The sequence below is a fragment of the Phacochoerus africanus genome, chromosome 7 (genome assembly GCF_016906955.1).
Source record: "Phacochoerus africanus isolate WHEZ1 chromosome 7, ROS_Pafr_v1, whole genome shotgun sequence".
Taxonomy (NCBI): Eukaryota; Metazoa; Chordata; class Mammalia; order Artiodactyla; family Suidae; genus Phacochoerus; species Phacochoerus africanus.
This window is the reverse complement of record NC_062550.1, coordinates 106,949,819-106,977,062: the sequence shown is the minus strand read 5'-3', so window position 1 is coordinate 106,977,062 and position 27,244 is coordinate 106,949,819. Positions and strand designations below refer to the sequence as shown.

The 27,244-nt window shown below is 39.0% G+C and overlaps 1 protein-coding gene across 6 annotated transcripts in view; it reads left to right on the top strand.

Annotated features, from left to right (window-relative positions):
* Positions 1-27,244, top strand: part of NAV3 (neuron navigator 3) — a 351,685-nt gene that overhangs the window by 114,577 nt on the left and 209,864 nt on the right. For all 6 annotated transcript variants that reach the window (XM_047788374.1, XM_047788373.1, XM_047788372.1 and 3 more), the window contains 2 exons: positions 5,813-5,885; positions 8,352-8,535. In XM_047788374.1, coding sequence (XP_047644330.1) covers positions 5,813-5,885; positions 8,352-8,535 — 257 coding nt within the window. The remainder of the gene's footprint in view (positions 1-5,812; positions 5,886-8,351; positions 8,536-27,244) is intronic.

The window sequence follows — 27,244 nt, the reverse complement described above, 5'->3', positions numbered from 1 at the left end:
GGCATTAAAATTATCCTTTGGTTATTTCCCCTTTTTATTGGAACAATTTAGACATAAAATACTATTTTATCCCTGTGTAGTTCATTTATTCCTTCAGCAATTGTTGATAGCATGCCTAAGGTACTCTTTCAGACACTGGGGAGAGAGCAGTGGACAAAATAGCAAAGCGTTCTCAAGGAGGGTACATTTTTCTGCTCAAATATATGCATGTGTGTGTATTCCTTTATATATATTTGTATGTTATATATTTTTATAAATGTACTCACACAGAGAGGGGGGAGAGGGAGGGAAAGAGAGAGAAAGGGAGAGAAGCGGGAGGGAAGGAGAGAGAGAGGGACAGAGAAGGGGGGGAGGGAGGGAAAGAGAGGGGGGTGGGGAGAGAGAACAGCAGGAGGGAGAGCACATGCATGGGTGAGAGTGCGTCAGCCCCTGAGTGCCATCAACCCCGAGAGCCAGGGAATCGTAGGATCACGCCTTTTATGAGTTGATTTATTTAATCCAAAATCCTAGAATCAATTCTTAGTTCTCCTCTTACGTCCCAGCTGCTTTTGCTAGAGCGTATCTCTCCCTTGGCGTTAATATTCTTTCTGCAGGTGGTTTTCTGGGCCCCATACTCATCTCTGTCTCGTCTGTTGGCTCCTCCTGTTCTTTCCAAGGGCTGTGTCTCCTGGAGCTCAGTATCTGTTCCTCTTCTCGTTTACATCTGCGAGTCCTTGGGGCTTTCATCCAGCCCCGTGGCTTTCATTACAGCTGCATGGGGATGGCCCTCACATTTGGGTCTCTGTTCCCAAGCCTCTCAGTTGAACTCCAGACTGTGTCCAAATGCCTGTTCATTCATTTGGATGTTAATCAACCAGACCACGTATCCAGTCATTAACTCTTTGTGCCTTCTGTGGCTTTTTCCATCTTGATGGATGGAGATTTCAACCATCGAGTTACTGAGGCCAAAAACCTTGTCATCATCTTTGACTCTTTTTTCCCTTATATGCCGCATCTTCCTATTAGATTCCCTCAAAACATATCTAGAATCTGGTCATTTCTCATCCCCTCCCTGCCATCACCATTGTCTGAAACACCATCACCTTTTATTTGAATGACTTGCAAGAGCCTTCTAACAGGTTTCTGTACGTCTGTCTTTATGCGTCTGGAGTCTGTTCTCAACAAAACAGGGAGCCAGTCATTTTATTTTTAATTTGAGTAAAACATATGTAGAAGAATATAAATACTTTCGTGGAATCTGAGGTAAAGCAAACATAGAAAGTGTATAAATTACTCCAATCTTAAGTATATAGCTGATGGATTTTAAATATATATACACCTGTGTGTTTACCACTCAGATCAAAACGAAGGACACTTTTCAAATTATCTGATAACTAGAAGGGGCCTACTGCAGAGCACAGGGAGGCCTACACGGTATTCTGTAATAACTTATGTGGAGAAAGAATTTGAGGACGAGTGAACATATGTATAGGTATAACTGAACCACTCTGCAGTACACCTGAAACTAACTCATGGTGAGTCAGTATTCTCTAAATTAAAAAAAAAAAAAAAAAAAACAACAGCACAAAGAACACTTCCAGTATGTCTGTTCCCATCATTGCCCCTTCCAGACCACAACCCTCCAAAGTTCATCACTATTCGAATGTCTGCTGTCATTGTTTCGTCTTGCTGATCTCGAAGTTCACATAAAGTAGGCATCATGTATACACTCTTTGGTTAGCTTCTTTTGCTCATCTTTACATGAGACTTTCTCTGGAGGTCAGCTGTTCAGTCTGTAAAGATGAGGGTAGATGGAGAGTAGGAACTAAAATTTGAAAACAAACTCCAACCCCAACACACAGAATTTCGGATTCTGGTTTTCTGGGGTCAGGCGCAGGGGAGTAGTATATTGTAAAGGATCTCAAAGGGAACCTCTGAATCGAAATATGTTTTTTCTTTTTTTTTTTTTTCTGTACCCATTTCTTCTAAAAATACAAGGGTCAGTTAGCCACCACTCTGTTTTTCTCCCATTCTTCCTCTAGTACGCACTGAGCATCCATGAAACGCTGTGTAGGCTGCGGAAGCCACGTGAGTCCACAAAACACAGTGCCTGTCTCCGAGAGGCTAAAAGCTTCACTAAACCCATATTTTTGTTAAAAAAAAAAAAGCCCCAAAACAAACCATGAATAAATAAAAAATAAAACTCACCAAACATCTCTATATGCCCATAAACCAAAAAGAGGGAGTGAGGAGGGAGATCAATAAAAACTTTGTCAGATAACCTAGTAATTTTGAAATAGTTGCTTAAATTTCGTCAAATAACTGGTTACTTATAAAGTACTGACTCACATTTCAAGTCATTTGCTTTCCTTTTCAAAATGATTTTATGTCTAGACTAATGAAAGGAGACTGAAGAGTTAGAATTCTTTTCAGATCTTAGACATAAGGATACCATTTGTGAACATATCCTAAGAATTAACTGTGTGATTCTATAACCACATTGTATTTTGAGTATTGTTTTGTTTTTGTTTTTGTGCCAGTTAACTGATGTAGTAAATCTTTGCAGAGACTTTACTTGTGAGGGTAATTTTCCACTTTCTTATTAGCCAGTGAATAGTTACCTCCCCAACCCTGGAAATAAAAGATATTATCAATATGCCAGTGCTCTGGTCCTCTTTAGGGTGGTAGGGCAGTGTTTTTCAAATTGTGGATTACTATCCATTAATGGATCCTGAAATTCACCTAGTGGATATTAACCAATATTTAAATAGGTTAAATAGTATTAATTAAAATAGAAGACAATTAAAGCATCACAAGTGATTTCAATTTAATAAGTGTAAGTGCTGACCAATGAAACTTTTGTTTCTATTATATTTAGGCAAGCGTACATTGAGTTGTTTATTAAAATTCATGAAAAGATTCTAATTAAAATTTGACCCAAATTATGAAATGTTAAAATACATTTTGAGTTTTGATAGCTTATTTGGTATCTCATGTAAATAATACTTAGGATAAAACTCACTTCAAGTAACTGGATCAATTTGATAGCAAAGTCACTTTTATCTGTGATTTCAAAAAAGTTTAGAGGTTTTTAGTTTGAAGAACAGTGTGGTTTGACATGACAAAAAGAATCAATAACTAAAACAGTACTTATAGGACTGTTTAACTGGGAAATGCTTGGGAACAATCTATTTTTTAAAGCAGGAATTATGAGAAACTAACATCTCAAATGTATTAAAATAAAAATAATCATTAACCAAAATACAGTATTATACAATTTAAAAGTCTTCTCAAATATTTTAAAGTATGCGTCTGATGAAGAAGCTAATCATGTGAATGACAGTGAACATTTCTCAAAGCCATTTTCTTTCTTTCTTTTTTTTTTTTTTTCTTGTCTTTTTAGGTTACACCCATGACATGTGGGAGGTCCCAGGCTAGGGGTCAAATTGGAGCTACAGCTGCCAGCCTATACCAGAGCCACAGCAAAACAGAATCCTTAACCCACTGAGCGAGCCCAGGGATCAAACCTGCGTCCTCATGGATACAAGTCAGGTTCTTCCCGCTGAGGCATGATGGGAACTCCCCATGTTCTTTTACTGTGACATATCACTGTGTCAAAAGTATAAGTAGTGCCAACAAGCATATTGAATTTATAAATAACTTTGGAGTTAAGTAAAGAAAGGATATTATTTTATGTTTATTATGCTGTTACACTGTGGGAAAATTAATTTTGACCGAAAATAAGTACTGGGGAATAAATAATTACATTGTAACAAACTATCATGTAATAGTCGTGCTGGAAATTTTGTATTCAAGTACTTACTCTGCTGCTGTTACTTAACTGCTGTAGCATGATGGGAAATGGAATTAATTGTCTTAAGCTATTGGTCCTCATGGTGAGTGACTGTAGGATAATATTGCAAGAGTTTGCATGCTTTTGATAAGTAGATATGAAAGGGTGTTAGGGTATATTTTGAGTATTTTTTTTCTTTCCTTTCCCAGGACCCTTTTGCTTTCCCTTCCTAATTTATGCTGCCTGTTGAAAGAGGGAGTTGTTTGTCTCTGCTACTCAATCTTGGCAGCAGTTTATTTTTTATTCTGTTTAAATAACCAAAAAAAAAAAGCCATCTTACAAACCTAATTGCAGGGACTGTTCATGAACCTGTTCTTGGTTTTCCAGTGAACTGATCTGTTTATGTATGATAAAAATAACTAAAATTTAGGCAATAATGGCCTGTTAACATTTTACAATAAATTATGCATATTTGGGCCACAAATCTTACTTTCTATAAGAGGTATAAAATTGGTGTAAAATTATTAACATCAGGATTATTATGGCAAACACTTACAGATATTCAGGTCGTCTTATTATTAGGCCAAGATAATTGTTTGTCATCTTTTATTTATTATTAATTGACCTGAAAAAAAGAACATTTTAAAGAATCCATAGGATAGAGGCCGTAGTATATCCTGTTATAGTTTTTTCTTGCCTTCATTATAGAATCTTATTTTTTAGTCGTGAAGGGAAAGTCAGCAAAAGAAAGCGTTTGAAGTAGATTCCAGCACCACAGGTTTTGGGTGTTTAGATGCCGATGGGTAGAATGAGAAGATCCATTCAGTAATGTATCCAGCATCTTCACTTCACTCATTTCTTCAGTAGAATGATTTCAGCAAAACTTACTTTCAAATGAACCAATATGATTTTTTTTCTCAAAGCAAATGTGTATACCTTGGCTGTAATCATTTTTAAGCAAAAGACCCTCTCATTGGAGATTATTTAATTTTGTAAAGAATTACATTTAAAAAGGCAAAGAAACAGTTGTCCATTTTATAAGGACAGATTCTGGAATGTATTTTTTCTTTTAGAGACATTTTGACCTTACTGTGAAGCTCAGCTAGAAAGGACATTGGCAGGACTTTGTATGTCCTCATGCAGAGCTTTTGACACGAATTTAATAAGACAGAAAACAGTACCTTGCCAAGTATTAACTTTAACTCTCTTATTTACTTTAGAATTTAAAGATTTATGAAATACCAAAAAGCCCAGGGAGATGACTCACCAAGAATTCCAACTTTCTCTTTCCTACACTCTTTTAGAAAGTCTTTAGCTGTTTAACTTTGCTGTATAATGCCATGATTAATGGTGGGATCAACCCATGAATTAACATAAATTAGTTGCTGGTTTTTTTTTTTTCTTCTCACCCTCAATGGCTAAACAGAGGTTATCACATTGAAATGAACTATTTAAAAGCAGTGACGACACTCTTTGAAATTATTAGGGTGACACCTATATTTAAGCAGAGAAGTACTCAACTATAGAAGTACAAATCCGGTTTTTAAAATAACGAATTTCTATGCTTTAGGGTGAAAATATGCTTCATTTCTTCCGTGCATATCAAGCCTCTCTTCATCTTATTTATCCTATGGCATACTTGCCAAATATTACTGTTTGAATCTCAGTTACCCATATCCTAATGTTCTAAGACATACAAGCCAGCGTCTCCTTCTGCTTGGATGCTTTAGTTGAGACTTATTTGTAAAGCACAAGATTGGTCTGATTTTAAGTTAAGTGGGTGGCTTGCTAATCTGTAAGAATGCCATTCTGGACCAGGCCTTTATGAATTGTTTGTAAATAGCAAACTGGACAATGCAATCTTTATACTCATTCAGTAATTAGCCAAAATAATTCTAGTTAAACTCTGGTGAAAGATCTCTAGTATGAAATGAATGTAAAATATTCATTCTTTATCTTTCTTTCTGGCTTCCTTCTAGCTCCTTTATTTATTTAGAAATAATCTTCTAAATTACTTTTTCACTGCTTTTCATGTTGCAGATTGAAAATGTTGACGTCTGCCTTAGTTTTCTAGCAGCCAGAGGAGTAAATGTTCAAGGTCTATCTGCTGAAGGTAAGAAAAAGCGCAATTGTCACAAACGGTGTCCATGTTTTTAAAAGTTTTTATAACGCTAGAAATGGAAAGTGGGACTACGTAACTCCTTAATACCACAAGGGAAGTCAGCAAACTTTCTAAAATAACAGAAGCATAAATGCAGTTGTTATTGATGCATGCTTTAATATATAGGTATGTTTCAGATTTTGCCAGTTGTTCTTTACACTACCAAGCATACAGGAGGGAGGCATAGTAACAAAGTATCTTTATGTCCTTACCAGTGGGAGTATTTTCAGACTCTTAAGTAAGTAGATGGGTAGATGGATAATGCAGGATAAGGGATGGACATAAATACAGGTAACATAGTGTAACTAATGTTCAAATATTTTGTCAATAGCGGTTTTATAATATGACTACGTTAGTAGTCCTAGTCTAAATATTTGGTAAGTTTAAATAAGTCATGAGTTCTTAAATAATTAGTATTAAGCATGTTAATAACTATACTAATATTCATATAATAATAATATTAATAAAGGCCTTAAAATCACTAAGGATTTGAAAGATTGTCACTGACATTGAAATATAGAAAAGTGGAAAAAGACAACTAGATCTGTCATTTTTTTGTGCATCTCTTTTTCTTCATCACTTATTTTTAGGAAAGCTTTCCAAAATTTTCAAGTAGTACTACTAACAAAGAAGCAATTGCTGAAGTTAACTAATACCGAGTCCTTTGAGCTCTGTGTTGATCACCATTTTAATCAGAATTTAAATTATATCAGAGTAAACATTTTTGATAATTTATGTTGCCTAATGTTGCTACTACAATCAATTTGCTCTGAAAAGCCTTTCCCCCCGCAGATGTACAAATGTTAGACAATTCTAAATTTTTGAAGTTTTGCTGCCATTAGAAAAAGAGGAATTGTGTGTCTTCTGAAATATTATGGACATGTACTAGAGTTATTTACTTTTCCCAGTTTTTCTTTGCTGTCTAAATTTTATTTTAAATATCTTTTATCCTTTATATGTATATGCCATGATGTTCAATATTAAATTACACATTTGGTGGCCACAAAGCTTAGGTTCACACCTAACTCGTGGTTCTGTTACTTAGAATAAAATTTGATAAAAACCTCCAGGATAGTATTTTACTTTCTAGGTAGTTAAAAGTAGACAAGAAATGTTACCATTTGTTCATTTTATGTCTCTTCCTTCTCACATATCTTTTATTAACATAATTCTCTGGATTTTTGTGTATCTCCTAAAAATATATGAATGCTCAAAATGATTTGCTAAATTAATTAAACATGCAGAGTAATAAAACAAGGTTTTAAAAAACCTCTTCCCAAGATTATTCTGGTTGATAGGATAAAATTAATACTTTCTCACTGTAGCTTTATATCAATCAAGCCAAGTCTTCTGTAGTATGGTCCCCGTGAGTCTGGAGGGACCTCATTTTATATGAATAATCCTACTGCATAGTGTGTGTCGCATGATAGACCATCAAAGAGCAAGAAGACTGAATAGTTGATTATGGTTTCTAAGTTTCAAAAAGGAGTCACAAAACCTTGACCTCAGAGGAGGATATATTTTATTACCAATAGCAAGTTTTGTTTAAAGTATGATTACCGTTTGCATACCCTTATTTCAAGCTTTACTTCCATCCTTTACTCTGATTTTAAAATTATAACTGCAGGAGGAAAAGCTCAGCTCATGTTGCAGCCTACTTTGTGCATTTAATTTTTTATTAAATATTAGAAAACCTTACACAGGAGCTGCCTGTGTCAGCACTAGGAATTCCACTTATTATTCAATATATGTTATCAGGAGTCATGTAAGCTGATCTTTAGTATTTAGTAATATGTCATGAATAAATTACATGGATTAAAAGAATTTGAGCATGAAAACTGGATACCTATGTTGTAGTCTGCTTTGGGGAGGATATATATACATATTTTTTAAAATACATTGAGTGTATTTAGATGGGTGATTTAGAATAATGCAGTTATAAATCTAGTTGCTCTTTTGAGATACACCCATAGCATCAGTACTTATAATGCAGAACAACCAGCATTTAAGTGGCTTTCTCTCTCCAGCTCACAGCCACCCTTCTCTTGCTAACAGCTCTGTTTTTGTGAGGGACGCCAAGTGCTAAATCACACAGCGTAAGACAGGGAGCCCATCCATTTCCATGAAGAAGCTAACTCTAGAAAAAGTGTAGTTCAGGGTCAGCAAAGAGCATCACTGAGTAAGCTCTCTTCTCTCTGCTCTCTCCATCCCTTCACCGTCTCCCCGAACTCTCCAAGCTGGTTAGAGATGTTGGTAAGATTCATAAAATCAGAGTTGCTTGCATCTGTGACCGAGAGAATCAATCTGTATTTCTAGCTCCATAGGTTGTGCCTAAGAGAATTGCTTCTGGAATTTCATTTGCCAAAAAACCTACATCATTTCGTATGATGCTGTTTTTATATTTTCCACTCGATGCAGAAATAAGAAATGGAAACCTAAAAGCCATTCTAGGGCTGTTTTTCAGTTTGTCTCGCTACAAGCAGCAACAGCACTATCAGCAGCAGTATTACCAGTCTCTGGTGGAGCTTCAGCAGCGCGTCTCTCACGCCTCCCCTCAGGCAGAAGCCAGTCAGGCCAAAACCCAACCAGATATGCAGTCCAGGTAAGGAAGGGAAGTGGGACTTGCGCTTACACTGAATTTACCTGCAGGCAGTTCTTGTTTTTCATGGGTGTTGCTTTGTGGGTTTGGAATACTGAGTTATGTAGTTGTTGCAATGTGACGGGATTGTTTGACTAATGTTACCGAAGTTAAAACAGCTTTTCTCTTGGTTGGATGACCAACACTTGTCACGTTTTAGGTGAAATATTTGTGTTTGTTTTCTAAAGGTGATTTTGGTGTGTATCCAAAGGGATGACATGTCTTTCTTGAAAGGAGTGTGGCGCAGTGGCTTCCTTACGAATTATCTTTGAGAATGTGCGTTTTGAGTCCTCGTCTCCAGTTGTGTAGTGTTCTTTTGTTGGTGCTTGTGATTGATTAAATCATTAAATCTGTGAAAACATTTCAGGTCTGCTGAACACAGGAGTTTGCGTGTTAGGAACATGCTGTTGTTCGTGTGAGATTGTGGGTGTGTGGATGTGTGCATATGTGTGTGTGTTTATATACACACGTTGTGTTTGTTTGACTTCAGTCTACGGGCACCTGTAGACACAGCCTGGGTGGGGCGCTGACAAACATTGCAACTTCTTTTACTCTTTTATTACTGTTTTTTTTCCCCCCACTTTGGCGTTCTCTCAGTCCTGACTCAGCCAAGAAGCAGAATCAGTCAGAAATAATGTCAGCATGTTTATTGTAAAGAATTGGTTTACATGACGGTGGGAACTGGCTGGGCAAGTCTGAAATCCTCGGGGCCGCACAGCAGAAAAGACAAGCTGACACTGTCAGCATGAAAACTGCTGTAAACAGGTGGGATTTCTTCTCTCAAGGAGACCACAGTCCTGCCTTTAAGAGCTTTCCAGGGGTGAAGCAGGCCTCCTATCTTAGTGATAATCTAGGATAATCTCCTTCACTTAAAGTGACTGCATTGGACTTGAACCCCATCCGCAAAATGCTTTCGTAGCAACACCCAGATTGCTATTCGATTGAATGACTGGGACTAAATAGACGTAGCCAAGTCAACACATCAAAAAAATGATTACAAAACGCACTTGATAAGTTTCAGGGCTATTTTGCCTATTTGTTTCTGATTAATGATCAGGACATCAGAGGATTAGCTCTACTGCATGCACAGTTATGATTGTTTTTGTCAAGGAGTGAGAATGTCCAATATAAAAATATTCTTTATCATCTTCTAGAATATGCACATGTATCAAACGCTTACAAATATGTACCTTTTCCTTCTCCAAAACCAAGTCTAAAACCTATTGACATTGTTTGCCTTCAGCTTGTTTTTGGTAATTAGCATCGACTCAAAAAGCTCACATAAAATTCCAAGATGCATTTACACATCACTTCCCACTTGTTGTCAAATAGTGAGCGGTTCAGAACCGCCGCCGTCTCTCACCTGCCAACCAGCCCTCACTTCATTTTAGGCAGTATTTCTGTCTCTGTACAACCGTACAACCATGTAACCTCTCTTTCCTTTAGCAAACTTTACTCATTGGTGAGTTATTAAATCAATAAAGAGAAATTAGTATGAATGTACTACAAAGTCCATGGAGTGATAAGGGATATATTTGCTTTTACTCAGTAATGCTTCTGTCCTTTTAGCTTGTCTTGGTATTTTGTGAATGTCAAGTGAAAATAGTGCAGGAATCAAAGCAAAAAAAAAAAAATTCTTTACAGTGAAAGTTCTTTGGATTTTCTTAAGTGTAGAGAAGGAGTAAAAGGAAATACCTGTTTTTATTTTTTATTATTAATTTTGGGGGGATTGTGGTAAAAACAGATCTAGATTTTGAGAGCTGCCAGAAATAATATTTCCTAGAGTTTGACTTAAGCCATTTGAATGAACAAGAAGCAGGAATACTAGCTGGAAAAATACAGGAAGTCAAGTCATGTTGTGCAAAGGATGCTGACTCTGGAAATGATAGGAGATGTCATTGGCCACCGCTTTACCTCATTCGATTTCTGTATCTGCCACGTGGAGTTTCCTGGACAACGTATCAGTGGTTGGGCCCCTTTGGGGAGGTGTTTTTTCTATTCTTACTGGATATGCGTGGATATTATGAAACTGTATTATAATGTGAAATATAGAGCTCTATATAATAGGCATGGTCTTTTTACACCATCTTGGGGAGAACTGTCTTATTTTTTTTTTTTCAGTGAAAGGTTGTGAAAAGCATTCTTTTCACCAGCGTCCTTTAATTCAGAGATAGACTCAATTTTTTTCTTTTAATATTGGACTTAATCACTTTTTGTCTTGGTAAGTTAATAAATGCAGAGCACTCACTTCCTAGACGTAGTGCTTAGTTGGACCATGATAAAGAGGAGGTCAGCATCTTCATTTTAATATAATTTATTATACGTTTTGGAGGATGTTAGATTTCAGACTTTAGTACCTATTTCCATTTGTATAGATTTGATATAGTGAAATAGTCTGCAAATTATAATTTATGTGATCTTAAATACAACAACATATTTAAGCGTTTTTTAAAAGCCTATGTTATAGCATACATAGGAAAGGAATGTGTATACAATAGAACCAAGGTAATGCAGAAAAGCAAGGTTAGTGACACATTTATCTTCATTAGCTTGAGATGCGAGTCATAAATCATGATTTATGAAACCTTTCTATTGATTCCAAAGTTCTTTCCAAGTAAATAGCTTACATGGCTAGTTGCTATATCGTTCTGGATTTTTCGCCAGAAAATGTTCTTGCATTTTTCTCTGTAGAGCCAAAACATTTTTTCTCTGTAGACGTGAAAAAATTGTTTCATGAGAGTGTTTTTGTTTTGTGCTTTTTGTTTATTTAAAATAAATTGGCACAACTGTGCATATTTCCACAATATTGATTTTTGCACATTAAGAATTGCTAATTTGATTTTGCTCTTTTGAGGATAACCCCAAGTGTTATTGATCAATGTGAACATTTTCATTCAAACAGACATTTTGATCTGAAGGTTAGCAAGTAAAATAAAACAAAAGACAAAATAAAACGTGGAGCAAAGAAAGTGAGTGTGGGTCACAAGCTCCCCTTTCTGGCCTCTCAGCGCCCTCTCCATGTTGAGTGTGACTGTGTGGGTGTGTGAGTGTGTGCTCACATCTACGTCAGCAGGTGTGCCTGCGTGTGGCCTGTTCAGGCGGCAACCGGAGATCTAGTTGTTAGGAGATCACCTCAGGGGTCATTCTGCCTGCCTGTGGATCCCAGTTGCATCACTTCCTAATTGTGTGACCTTGGACAACTTATCTGACCTCTCTGTGCTTCAGGTTCTCAGTTACTTAAAGGGTATAAAAAATGGCACCACGGAGTTCCTGCTGTGGCTCAGTGATTAGCAAACCCAGCTAGTATCCACGAGGATGTGGTTTGATCCCTGGCATTGCTGAGTGGCGTAAGGATCCAGCACTTTTGTGAGCCATGGTGTAGGTTGCAGATGTGGCTCGAATCCCAAATGGCCGTGGCTGTTGTGTAGGCCGGCAGCTATAGCTCTCATTCGACCCCTAGCCTGAGAACATCCATATGCCATGGGTATGGCCCTAAAAAAGACAAAAAAAAAAAAAAAAGACACCAGTCCCAAGAGGTTATTTTGGTGGCTCAACAGGTCAGTATGGATAAAATGCTTTGAAATACCTGGCAGATGTCACTGTTTTGCTCACAGCCCCGCAAAGGTGTCATGTAGCCTAGGCTTGCTCCCTCCTTGGGAAGGTGCTATGGCTGATTCCTTTGCCTGGAATGCTTTTCCTCTAATAGCCACTCCACTGAATCTCTCACTTCCTTCAAGTCAGCTGCTCCAGTGTGGCCTTCTCGCTGGTGCTTACCTTGGCAGTTCTGGTTTTGTGTGTGTGTGTGGCCACGCCTGTGGCGTGTAGAAGTTTCCCAGACCAGGGATCCAACCCAACCCACCACACGGTGACTCAAGCCACCTCAGTGACAATGCTGGGTCCTTAACCCTCAGCACTGCAAGAGAACTCCATACTCTTTTAAAAGAAATTATTAAAAATATAGGTGATTTATAAAGTTGTGTCAAGTTCCGCTCTGCAGCAAAGTGACCCAGTCGTGCATGTATATATATACACATGCCCTTTCGTACGTTATCGTACGTCCTGTTCTATCCCAAGAGACTGGATGTAGTTCCCTGTGCTGTACAGTAGGACCTCATGGCTTATACGTTCTAAATGTAATAGTTTGCATCTACTAACCCCAAACTCCCACTCCCTCCTCCCTCCCCCTTGGCAACAACAGGTCCAGTCTCTATGTCTGTGAGCCTGTTCCTCTTTTGTAGATAGGTCCATTTGTGTCCTATTTTAGATTCCACATATAAGTGATGTCATATGGTATTTGTCATTCTTTTTTCTGACTTACATCACTTAGTGTAAGAATTTCTAGTTCCATCCATGATGCTGCAAATGGCGTTATTTCATTCTTTGTTATGGCTGAGCAATATTCCATTGTGTATATGTACCACATCTTCTTAATCCATTCATCTGTCAATGTACATTTAAGTAATTTCCATGTCTTGGCTATTGTGAATAATGCCATAATGAACACAGGGGTTCATGTATCTTTTTGAATTGTAGTTTTGGCCAGATAGATGCTCAGGAGTGGGATTGCTGGGTCATATGGTAGTTCTCTATTTGGTTTTCTGAGGTCCCTCCATACGGTTTTCCACAGTGGTTGGACCAGTTTACATTCCCACCAAAAGGGTAGGAGAGTTTCCTTTTCTCTACACCCTCTGCTGCGTTTATCATTTGCAGTCTTAATAGTGATGGCCATTCTGACCATCACTGGTACTTCGTTGTGGTTTTGATTTGCATTTCTCTAATAATCAGGGATGCAGAACATCTTTCCATGCACCTATTGGCCATTTATATGTCGTCTTTGGAAAAATGCCTATTTAGGTCTTCTGCCCACTTTTTGACTGGATTATTCTTTTGGGTATTGAGTTGCAGGAAATGTTTATATATTTTGGAAATTAATCCCTTGCCAGTTGCTTCATTTGCAAATATTTTCTCCCATTCTGTGGGTTGTCTTTTTGTTTTGTTTATGGTTTCCTTTGCTTTGCAAAAGCTTTTAAGTTTAATTAGGTCTTAGTGGTTTGTTTTTGTTTTTATTGTGATTATTCTAGGAGGTGTATCAAACAAAATACTGCTGTGATTTATGTCAAAGAGTATTCTGCCTATGCTTTCCTCTAGGAGTGTTATAGTATATTGCCTTATATTTAGGTCTTTAATCCATTTTGACTTTAGTTTTGTGTATTGTGTTGGTGAAGGTTCCAATTTCATTATTTTACATGTAGCTGTCCACTTTTCCCAGCACCATTTATTGAAGGGACTGTCATTCCTCCACTGTATGTCCTTACCTCGTTTGTCATAGATTATATATTTGACCATAGCTGTTCGGGTTTATTTCTGGGCTTCCTGTTAAACTGATCTATATTTCTGCTTTTGTGCCAGCACCATACTGTTTTGATTACTGCAGCTTTGTATTATAGCCTGAAGTCAGGAAGCCTGATTCATACACTTCTGTTTTTCTTTTTCAATATTGCTTTGACTATTCATGGTCTTTTGTGTTTTCATACAAATTTTAAAATATTTTGTTCTAGTTCTTTGAAGAATGTCCTTGGTATTTTGACAGGGATCACATTGAATTTGTAGATTGCCTTGAGCAATGTAATCATTTTGACAATATTGATTCTTCCAATCCAAGAGCATGGTATATTTTTCCATCTGTTTGTGTCACCTTTGATTTCTTTCATCAATGCCTCATAGTTTTTAGTTCTCTTTAGTATATTTAGCCCTAGGTGCTTCATTCTTTTTGATGTGATGGTAAATGGTATTGTTTCCCTCATTTACTCTTTTAATACTACTGGCTGCCTGTCTCCACATCTTATCATGGTTGCCATAGTTTTCCTTCTTTTCCATAGCTCTAATCATTCTCTAATCTACAATTTACTTATTCACTGTATGCATTGTTTATTATTGCCATACCTCCCCTATAGAATGTAAGCACTGTAAGGACAGCAGTATTTTTGCATTTTAATCACTTTTTTTTGTTGTTGTTTCAGAGATTGGTACAGATCCTTAAACACAGTAGATACTTAGTAATTGTTTCTGAAATGAGTTAAGGTAAAAATTAATAAATCTGCATTAGCTGCTTCTAATTTAAAGTAGGAAGACTTTCTAACACTTGCAGTTTCAGTAGTAAGTCATTTAAAATAAAAATTGTATTTATTTACAGAATTAGTACAATGAAGATATATATGTTGTTGATTTGGGGGTCGTCACTATATTGAACTACAGGTAGCTTCAGAACAGAATGCAGTAGAAGCATCAGACATTATCCAAGTGCAGGGAAATATTTGCCTCCATCCAAATTTATCCTTGTATATTTATCTTTGGGTTTTCATCAATTGATTGTAAATGTTGTATCCCCTTTGCTCTCTGGCTGTCATTCATTAATCTGCTACTAGCAGTCTGGCTGCCTCTCTGCACTACCACTCCTTTACTGATATGTAATTTCTGTTCTGTGGGATAAGAAAGCAAATTACTAAGGTTATGTGCATTTGGGTACCACAAAAATTAATAGGTAACCTGAGCGAAGTGCTCGGGCTATGGAGTATCATTGATAGCTTAAAGACATATTTTATAACTCCTTTCTTCTCGGTCATGTTTGATTTAGACAACCAAATAAGGTAGTATTAAGAAACAACTCATCTTATTTACAGCTAGTACAAAGTTTAAAAAATTTAACTGCAGGTTAATTAAAAATATTAATGCTACTACCAACTGACACAAATGTATTACCTTTAAAATGTCCAAATTATCTATTTATTTTGTTAATAAATATGAATATAAAAGTTGTCCTTACCTTGTCGATCAAAGCTAATGTAACAAGGAGAAGAATACTGTCGAAAGACCGCATGTTCTGGACTAATCCCAAGATGGTGTGGCTGGTGTGAGTTAGCTGGTGCTGTACGAAGGCAGTCTTATTCCTTGATAATTGGTCTCTTTTACCATTTGAATTATCGACTTGTAGTGTCTGCATTGAGAGAAAGCTGGAACTCAGTTTCTGAATTTCCCCAGTCCTTCACTGGGAAATAGTTGATTGTATTTGAAGTGATAAAGACTTTATTAATCAAGGCAGTCTGCAGAAATTTGAACACACTTCATTAAAAAATTAGATTTTTCTCTATGTCAGTAGCCTTCAGAAGGCCTTTACCTAGGTAAAGACTAAACATCTTGCTGTATTAAAAAATGCTAAGTATCCTGTTTGCACTTATTTAATATAAAACATAAAATCAGTTTCTTCTATTTTTCTAGCTTTTCATTTTATTTTGAAAAGAGTGCGTTAAAGTCCCTCTATGCAACCAACTGGAAAAAATATGAGAAATGTGTTAAGATAAAGTGCTAAAATCTTATATAAGAGTTGTAATTGCAGTTACTTTCTATAGAGATTAACTAGGAGATGAGGGAAATGCTCCTTATTCAAAAAACAAGTAGATGTGAATCCTATACTTTTAAACTTGGAAAATTTGTTTCCATTAATAAATATGTAATAGGCATTCAGGATATTCTTTTCCATATGTTGTGTTTTTACAATTAAGAGTATTAGTTGGCATGAAAAATAACAAAAAGTTCAATTTTACCAAAATCATACACAGTACCTGGCACATGAGTCCAGACAACAATGAGCAGAATTCGTGTCACGAATGTCTAAGTTCCCTGAGAATATCTAGCAAAGCATTGTGGTAGAACAAAATTAAAAGACAGAAATTTGTTTTCTCTCATATGCTGGTTTTGTTATGTATGAGATAGTAGAATAACAGGGTAGGTAAAATGTAATGTTTTCTATTTGCTAAAAGTTTTTTAAAGGGAGGTATTCTCCTCAAAATATGGGCCTTTTAGCTTAATTTTGTCTACATTATTAAATGATTTTCCATCCAGTTATTAAATAGTTGGTGAACTGCCCCAACCCCAAAACAATGATGATCAAATCACATGAACAAATATTTTATTTTTATATTGTGGAGAATTAAGCCAGGTAAAAAAGAAGAATGTGCATGTGAAAGTGTAGGCAAGAAATTAAGTCGATAGATGATAAATGTGCTAAGGGCAGTGATGGGAGGTGATTCTGAACTAACATAATAGCTGTTTGGGGAATTTGGGAGACTCTGGGCTCCGCAGAGGATCTTTGGCCCTTCTGCTTTTCACGGTGGAGGAGACGGTCAGCAATGTGTCCATGTGCTGTTTGCATGGACTTGCTCCTTCCTGCAGGACTCACAAGTCAAACTGCAGCGTCTATGGGCACATGCTCTTTAAGTGGTGTGTCTATGCCCTTTGCTGCCCCGTCCCAAGGTTCCCGTGACCCCTGGCCCACAGCCTGCTTTTGGACCCCTCTTCCGTGGAGGACACTGGCCTTCCTCTTTTCCAGGAAATATCATTTCCCTTTGGGAGAGTCACTCTGAAACTGGGATGGTTTACAGCTTTTCAGCCTGGAGTTATAAATCTTGAAAAGTGTATAAGGAGGTTTAATTTAAGGTGACAGGAAGGCTCTGGTAATTTAAGTCTTCAGGAACCTGGCTTCAATTAGTTGCTTCATTCAGCTCTGTGTTGTGGCCTGTAATGTGCTCTTTAAAAAAGACAGTGAATCAATTAAATGCTAAAGAAAATGAAATGAAAAGGGCATTTATGAAATCTCCTTTTTAATAGCAGGAATTTGTTACTACTAAAGAGAAATCACTGAAGGGAAAGAAATTATTTCTTAATTGACTGATTTGAGGAACCAAGAGAGGGTGTAATATTGAGTGTATGCACACACACACACACACACACACACACACTTTGTATGTCCTATGCTTTTATTCCAGTATTTAAAACACTTCACCACCACTCATAGTTCTGTTGCATCTGTATAGTTTTGGGTATTTCGAAGTCAGGCAAATGTCGGTTTCAGTTCTGCCTACAAATTCCCCGGGGTGTGTCATTAGGCGCATGGCTTTAACCTGCTCAGGTACCAGTGTTCTTACCTCCAGCCCCAGGGTGGTGATAACCTTCTCCAGAGGGTGCTGAGAAGACCACATGACATGGTTTATGTTTAACATTCCTCCTTAGCACAGCACTCAGCTTGTAGTAGACAGTCACATCAGCCACTTTCATCTTCCCTGCTCTTACTTCAAGGTCATATCACACGTATAATAAAATACATCACCTGCACTAGAAACCTCAAGTCAGTCTCATCTCTGTTCCTTCCTTTCTCACTTTCTCTGATCAGTTTGGCCAATTACATGGCTAACTTTTTTTCAATATATAGAAGTAATTCAAAGTAATAACATCCTCATGATTTAAAAATAATGGCCCTTGGAGTTCCCATTGTGGCACAGTGGAAATGAATCCAACCAGGAGCCATGAGGTTGCAGGTTCAATCCCTGGCCTCACTCAGTGGGTTAAGGATCTGGAGTTCCTGTGACCTGTGGTTTAGGTCGCAGATGCGGCTCAGATCTTGCATTGCTGTGGCTGTGGTGTAGGCCGGCAGCTGTAGCTCAGATTAGACCCCTAGCCTGGGAACCTCCATATGCCACAGGTGCGGCCCTAACAGGCAAAACAAACAAACAAACAAAACAAATAAGCAAAAACACGGCTCAATGCTCAGACCTTCCTAAGCCGGATCCAGCTGCATAGAGGTAACCTGATTGAGTATTTTAGGTATTTCCTTTAGAAGTTATTCCCATATAGCTAAATAAATACTACTAGTACTATTTTTATTCATTCACTTGGTGATTATCTTGATTTATGTACCCCCCATCTCTCCCATCTCCCATTAATATACTCAACACATGTTTGTTAAGCACTTAGTGTGTTCCAGGCACTCTTCTAGGCATGAAAGTATAGCAGAGGATAAAAGAAATGGAGCCTCCTTACCCTTTTGAAGCTTACATTCTAGTGATAGACAAAAAATAAATAAAAAAAAAAATAGTAGGACTATGTCCTAGTAATTGGACAGCTGATGGTAAAGAAACATACATCAGAAAAGGGGAAATAAGATATTTAGGTGCCATATTTCTGCACATCCCAATGAGTTTCTGAGGATGTCTTCACTGAGATGATAATTGAGCAAAGAGGTGGTAGAACTAGGTATGCAGTTATCCTTTAGCAGAGAGTTACAGGCTGGCAGAGGAGTAAGAGCTAAGACTGTGGGTTAGGAATCTGTCTGGTTTATTTTAAGAAGAGGGAATGTCCCTGCTGGGCTGTGTGAGAGGGAAGGAGGTAGAAGAAGAGCAGGATATACGTGAAAGAGCAGACAGACATCAGTATGACCCTGTTACCATTGCAAAGACTGGATTTTATGCCAGGAGAGATGGGAAACTGTAATATGCCATAAACAGGTGTAAAAATCAAGGGGTCACTCTGGCTCCTCTGTTGAGAATCAGTTGTAGTGGTAAAAGCACAGAGGCATGGAGAAAAGCTTGGGCCACCATAGTGAATGTGGAGAGAGGAAGATGAATTTCAAATATATTTTGAAGGAAGTGTCAGTAGAATTAGCGGACAGATTTGCAGTGGGGTTGGTAAACAGATAGGAAACGCTCTATTGGAAAGATCATATTTCTATCTACTGAAATAGAAAATAATATAGGAAGAGTAGGCTTGGTATGGAGATCAGATATTCACCTATTGATATGTCCGTTTCGAAATGTCTACTGGGTGTATCTCAGTGGGGATATTGAGGAGGCAAGTGGACTTGCGAGTCTGTAGTTTGGGACAGGTATAGGCTGTGGATAATAATTCTGGAGATATAAGCATGTAGAAATCATTAAAAAAAACCCTCTGAGGCTCAATACAGTAAAGGCCCCAAAATGTGTGCATAGACGAAGAGGGCTGAGGGCTGGAGTCAGGAGCCCAGCAATAGTTAGAGACCCCGGTGGTGCTAAGGCGTGGCGTGAAGACTGAGAAGAGGCGGACCATGACGTGGGAAGAGGACCAGAGCCTGTTTTCCCAGAGAGCAAGTGAAGGAAGTGTTTGGAGGAGCCGGGAGCGATCAGTGGTCATAATTCACGTGGAGTCCTTCCTGTGTTCCTTATACACATACTCATTCTTTCAGTCTACACAGCAACTCTGTGACATATACTATTACCAATCCTAGGTTTCAGATCAAGAAACTGCAAATGGAGAAGCCAATTAAATTGCATACACTTTTCTGGTGACTAATTTGTAGGTTGAATCCAGGCAATCTGGCTCCAAAGTTTGTGTTTCTAACTACTAAGCTTCCTACCTGCAGGGTGTCAACTGCATCAAATGTTGCATGTAAGTAGGATGAGTACTGAGATGTGGTCCATGGATTCTACACTGGGGACTTTGATGAGAGCTATTCCGGGGAGTAATTGCTGTGATAACTTGATTGGAATCTGTTCAGTGGGAGACAGGAGGAGGGAATTGGAGATAGAGAGTAAATGTAGACTGGCCTTTCTAGGAGTGCTGCTAACACAGGTAAATTCCCCTCTTTGTTGGTCTTTCATTGGTTAACTTTGTAACTTTAAATAATGGAATAACGTCATGTCTTTCTTTTTACAACAACTGTGGAGTATCTTTTGGTATTCTGTTTTGTAATACATGAGTATTAGCACTTCAGTTCTCCCCCATCCACTAACAACTTCCAACCTCTGTCGTTTGCATTTTCATTTTCTAAAAATTAATATTCATAGTATTTGCATTGCCTGTATACACATCATTTTTCCAAGTTCTTAGTATAGATTGATTCCAAAAGTTTTCAAACCTGTAAAATGTTTATATAATGGCTTTATAAACATGTTCTGCAGACATACTCTGATTCTTTCCTTTTCACAGCATTCCTTGGATGTCTGCTGAAACTTACTTGCTTCAGTGTGAGCATAACTGGTACATAACCCTAAGAATGTCTTCTCTACCTGACTTGTTTCACCTAGCATAATACCCACCACGTCCATCCATATTGTTGCAAATGGCACATTTTCATTATTTTTTATTAAAGTATTATTCTCTCGTGATACATGTATTATTAAAGTAGCAAATGCTGGAACGAAGTACAGAAAAGCAAGCCCTTGTGCACTGTTGGTGGAAATGTTTATTGATGCAGCCACTGTGGAAAACAGTACGCAGGCTTCTCAAACACCTAAAACTGGAACCACCACATGACCCAGAAATTCCAGTCCTAGGTTTATATCCCCCCAAACCCCAAAAACCCTAATTCAAAATGATACATGCACCGACGTTTCTGTCGACAGATGAATTGGTAAAGGAGATCAATAGATTACTGCTCAGCCTTAACAAAGAATGCAAGTTTGCCATTTGTGACAATATGAATGGACTTGGTGGGTATTATGCTAAGTGAAATAAGTCAGGCAGAGGATAAAAAGGGCTGTACAGTATCACTTATATGTGGACTCTAAAAAATAAAATGAATTAGTGAATATAACAAAAAAGAAACAGACTCACAAATGCAGAGAACAAACAAGTGGTTACCACTGGGGAAGGGAAGAGGGAAGAGACGAGAGAAAGGTAGGGGATTAAGAGGTACAAGCTACCATGTGTAAAGTAAATGAGCTGCAAGGATCTATACTGTACAACACAGGGAATAGAGCCAGTTGTTACAGTAACTATAAATGGAGTATAATCCTGAAAAATCGTGAAACGCTCTATTATACACTTGAAACATATAATAATAGGTATCAACTACATTTCAATTAAAAAAGAAGAATGGGCCATAGCTCATTTAATGATGCTTTAGGTGAACTGAGGGACCCCTCTTTGCCAGCATTAGTTCTCCAGAATTACTCAGTTGTTATAGCTAAAATCGCTTCCTGTTTATTTGGACGATAATTAATCAGTTTGTTTGTGCCTGGCCATAGAGTGGTCGTTGGTAGTCACGGACAGGCATGTTTGATGACTCTCCCTCTCTTGACGTCCTCTTCCCCGTGACTGCGACTTCCTCCTCCAGCTTCCTTCCTTCCTTCCTGCATTCTCCCTCCACGTGTGTGGTGGGACGAGGCTTACCCTGCTATGGGTTCCTCATCCACAATACTTTAGTTATTTACCGTTCTCCATGTTCTGTTCGTGTTTCGTGTTCATTGATGGCCCCTTAATGTTATCCTTTGATGTTGTGACCTTAAACCTTGATTATTCCTTCATCGACCTGTTAATGGCATCCCAGTCGTTGACAGAATCATTCTTTATTCTGGTAACTTTATTTTTTTTCTTTAACAAAAGAAAAATCAGTTAACTGAGATTAATTTCTCCAGGTAGAAGATGAAAGCATCATAATTATACTCTGTCTCTCCAAGAGATTATGTTGTGAGAATATAGTATTTTTAAAGTATTGGACTAACTCATAAGTTAGAGAATTCAAGGCTTGTGCCCTGTGCCCTTTGACATAAATGTCTAGGAACAAACAAGGCCGAGCCAGTGTTTTAGCATTTGGTCTTATAACTAACAAACACATCATTAATTTATCACCACAGAGCCATGACTCAGAATAAATAATTTATGATTTTGTCATTTCACGTTTACTCCAGCACATTTGGATATCCTGTCTACACAGTATATGAACACTGTCTCCCACACACTAGAAATTGTTTGGTTCCATTTGATTTTAGTATTTCTGGGGCAGTCTCTTCTCAGACAGAGTGCCGATAATGCAGCCGTGATTATCCCATCTGCAGTGTCTACTCTGTGAGCGTATTGTGTATTCACCTGTTCTCCACCAACATCTGTGTCTCAAAGGTTCGGCTTACTAACATGACAGAGGAAAATGTAGCCGTCCCCGCAACTGGAATCATCCCGTTACAGTCAGGAGGACCGTTGAGTATTTTCCTATTGTGAGATCCACGCGGGAAAGTCCAATTTTAATCAGAGGATGACAGGGTGAGCGGGAGCTGGTTTGGGGGCACTTGCCCACTTCTGCAGCTGCAATAGTCTTACCAGCGGTGAAGGGTCCCTTCGTTACAAGCACACCGTCAGCGTTTGCCTCTTCCTGTCCCATTTCCTGTGCTTCTGCTTCTGACCATCCTCAGTGTCTCTCCTTCCTGATCGACCTGGCAGTTTCAAAAAACGTCACAAAACACACAAACAAAATCAGACTTCTTTCCCCACAAGGCTGCGGACAGACTCCAGACCAAAGTCCATCCTGCGATGTTTTGAGACCCCAGAGCCCCCTTGGCAAGACGAGACTGAATGCAGCCATGATTACACTTGCTTCACAGGGACTGAGGACCCTAAAAGAGACTTGCTCCCAGATCTTCAAACATGTGTACAGTTATTTTCTAAGTGTAGCAAACCTCACCTTCATGAATAGGTGCACCAAGAAACAGCTCGTTGGCGTATGTTGTGCCCACTACTTTTTAAGTCGTCCTAAGTATTAAATACTCCAGATTTTTTTGGCTCATGAAGATACTCTTTGCCAAAGTTTGCTTCAGTTTTTAGCTTAAAGGATAGTTTTATCTCCCAGGATTCAGGGTCCAGTTTTTTTTAAAGTGGTTTCATTTATACAAACTTCGGGAATGGCGCACTGAATGCGTGGCGCTATAATTTTATTCCATACTGAAAAGCTGTACATGGAAGAGATCCATGTAAGTAAAAGTAGTGTGGAAAATCTAACGTATGATAACATCGTGAGAGAAATATGAGCCTGGTTCCCTGAGTTCTCCTTTATCTTGAAATTCTACATTCCCAAAAGAGCCGGAGACTTTGATGCAGTGGTATCTTACACAGCCCGCTCCCCTCTTTAGTGACAGTCCCGAGAGCCCACAAAACAGACTATGCAGGTGGCCTGATGGGCTGTCAGACAGAATTTAAGACAAGACAAAGGTTATAATGTATTTCCATACATATTTCACTAATGGGATGCGTTATCACGGTAACCTGTCTCACATGGAATCAGGATGATAGTTCAGCCACCCAAAAAGCCGCTCTTTCACTAAAAAGAAACACGTGTGGATGAAGACTAAATTTCTGACTCGTTTATGGATTAGGCAATAACTACCGCTAGTGAAGTCTCAGCCAAATTTAAGTATGCCAGACCAAGTGTTTTTATCCTATACTCTGTTGTGAGTATAGTTGTTACAAAATGACCTAAATAGGTGGTTTTGTGGTACATAAGATATTGCCAGAAGTGTTAGCTCGTGACTTACCATTTTGTAACTTGACCCAAGGGAGTCTATATGTGCTAAAGGATGGACGTGGTTTAAAGAACTCTTTCAGTCTTTTTTCTGAAGATGTGGTTTCATTTCTAACCTTGGCAATCACGGGGTGTATAAGGAAGTAAATTTCAATCTCTGTCAGTCTTAAAATTTTCAGTGAATGTGATCTCCTGTCGACAGTGTTATTTTGTATAAAAATTCTTAGTTTAAGACTTTCTTCCAGTGTATTTAATTGTAATATCTCTTGGGTATTTTATTACTAATTTTCTCCGAAGCCATCTTTCCTAATTTGAAAGGAAGTAATTCCTGCCTTCTTAGCATGATACCATCTTATGAAAATAAAAGTAAAATTGGGAGGTAAAAAATTTCCGCTAAAATTTATGCCCAAGAAATGTCTTACCTCATATTCTGTAATTTATTTATTTTTATTCCTCCTTGGGAATGATGCCGTTAATAGAACAAATGTGATGCTATGATTAAGCATTTTTTCCCTCTTTCTTGGAATCAAGAGTATTAAATGCCTGCCTGGAGAGGGATCCTGCCTGGAGGGGGTTCCTCTCTTAGATTTGTGTGGCTGAGAGTGAGGACAGTGAAGGGAGGGAAGATGACTGGTTCTAAAGAGTTGTTTAAATAAAATTTCTTGATATAGAAGAGGAGTTATAAAAACCCATATTATATGAAAAATTGTTCTGATAAACAGTTTATTCAATTATATTTATATTTATATTTAATACATCCATTTTAAAAAGTATTGTTCATTATTCTTATGTTTTGATGAACCAGTCCCTCTACAGGCGGGCATAGTCCATGAATCCCATATGGCTTCGTGAAAAACAATATTGCTCTAATGATCTTGCATGTATTACCCAAGAGCGTGAAGTTCATTCTCATTGCTGATTGAAAAGTTCAAATGTGACCTTTAAACAAATAGAGATTCAGCCCCCACTGTGTGCCAAGAATTTTGCCAGATGTGCAACTGAGATCTAGTGATGCTTTAATCTTTCAAATCACCCACCGTCTAATTGAGGACCCAGGCATTTAAACACGTGGTTCGGGAAGGTGTGGTAGCTAGAGCCTGTGGAAAGGCACTGATGAAGAAAATGCCATTTCACCTTCAGGAAGCTGCCACGTTTTTAGCCAAGGAGAAATTAAAATAGGCATGTGTTCTCGGTATCCATTGATGTTTAAAAGACATTGGCACTAAGCCATCCTACTTTTCTTATCCTCATGGGTTTTGTGAGCTCAGGAGTCACATCGGCACAGCAGGAATGCCCTATCTCTACACCGCTGTGTCCAGGAACTCCACGGGGAAGCTGCCGTGGTGGAGTGTCACAGATCTCTGGCCGGCAAGACATCTGTGGTTGTAGAATCCACTTCCAAGATGACCTCTTCACCCACCCGTCTGGCAGCTTAGCTGGCATAGGGACCACATATGTCCTCCCTGGCATCGTAGTCTCGGGGCATTGTGCTTCTGACGTGATGACCCATTGGTTGAAAGAGTGACCAAGCCCACCCAGCTTCAAAGGGAGGGTGAGCAGGCCAAAGGTCTCACCTCCTAAAGAGAGGAGCCCCACAGAACTCATTATAGCTCTGAGTTTCGACTGGCACAGGATATGGTAAAAGAGAGGCAGGAGAAGTAGGCAGAATCCAATTTATGGGGCTCCGGATGCACCATTTAAGATCTAGGAGTTCTTTCCTGAAGGTAAAAGACGTTGTTTGGGGAACTTTATTAGCAGAGGAAGAACGGTGCTATTTGCTATTTGTAACTTAGGAACACGGCCTTGGTGACAAGGTAGAGAAGAGCTGTGCTCTGGGGAGAGGAGAGGGGGGGGCACAGCAGCTCCTCAGGCGGGAGATGGAACAGTTTCAGGTTAATAGGCAGGAGGATGGGCCTGAGGAAGACGGACTTGGGGACTGCTGGAGGTTAGGGCCGGAGAAGGCACCACCTTTCTAGTTTTGTGGGCTTCTGAGTGGTGCTGCATTTCAGTGGGGGGACCCTCATGCCGCTGTGGTGAGAAGAGGGAGGAGGTGCAGAGGAGGATGCTCAGCCCTGGCCTTCCCGAGTTTGCTGTTCCACTGGGACTTCCAGAGCGCGGTGTCCAGTATGAGGCTCTGGAGCCCAGGAGAGTGGTCGGGGCCAGATATGAAGACGTGGGAACACTGGCTTAGCCGTGCTTTTCTGACTGAAACAGGAGAAATGGAGGCAGTGACTCCAGAAGAGGTTATAAAGCTAGGGCAGAAAGGGGGCTCAAAACAAAACTCGAGGCCACAAATATTTATGGGTAAAGTGAACAAACAAGAAATGTTCCTTTGTTTATTTTGCAATACATTCAGAGCTGTGGGGGCCTGTTTGCTCCCTTCTTAAAGGCAAATTGTTTCTTTGCTGTTGTTGAGAACTGCCTCGTTTTCTGAGACAGTTCCTCCTCGTCTTTCAAATTAGTTGTGAAATCTAGAGTATAAATCTAGCACAAACCTGGTTAATATTAAAGCGTGTATAGTATATATAACATAAGGTATCAAAACTGCATTTTCATCTACTGACTATGGCACCAAACAAAATACCTGTTAGATTCCGTGTTTGAGATTCCTTGGGACTGTGCATCGTGCTGAGAATTGTAGGTTCCAGAAGGCTCGTCCTCTGCATATGTATTGCTTTGGGAATGGTGGTTGTTGGCTGTCCTGTCGGGGCAATTTCTAATGATTCTTCATAAGATTAAGAGCCGTAGGGCTTGATGTTGTTGAATTTAGGAAATAAGAAGAGTGAACAGAGACAGGGGAGGTTTGAGGCAGAATTAAGCAACCAAGGTAATTGTGAACCAGAAGACAGAAGCAGAGGTAAGAGTCCAGTGTCCTGAGATGCTCGGTGTGGGTCTTAGCGGAGGAAGGGAGGAGCTTCAGAAATGAGAGCTGGGAAGCAAAGGCGGTGGTGCTGAGACTGCCGAGCACGGAAGCGCACGGCACCTGTGGGACTTAGGGATGAACAAAGATGGAGTTCCCGTCACGGCTCAGTGGTGAACGAACCCGAACAGGACCCATGAGGATGCAGGTTCGATCCCTGACCTTGCTCATGGGTTAAGGATCTGGCATTGCAATGAACTGCGGGGTAGGTCGCAGACCTGGCTCCGATCCTGTGTTGCTGTGGCCATGGTGTAGGCCAGCAGCTCTAGCTCCAATTCAGCCTCTAGCCTGGGAACTTCCTTCTGTGTGCTGTGGGTGTGGCCCTAAAAAGACAAAAAACAAAAAAAACAGGAATATACAAAGATGTGTTGTGCCGAACTCAGCAGAATATTTATAGGGGCCTCCTGCGGGGGTTTCGTGAAAGCAGGGACTCCCAAACCTTCATCTGAATGCCACTGCATTTTCTTTTTAACGGTTCCAGCATTTATTTGTGCCAGACACCCTTCTGAGTGGTTTGCAGTGCAGTCCTCATGAAAACCTCGAGGTAGTTAGAGCTGACATCCTCATTTAACCCGTGAGGACCCAGGCACAGACAGCAGCTCAGCTGGGCTTCAGATATAGCAGTCGGCTCTAGATTTGGTGCTATTAACCAATTT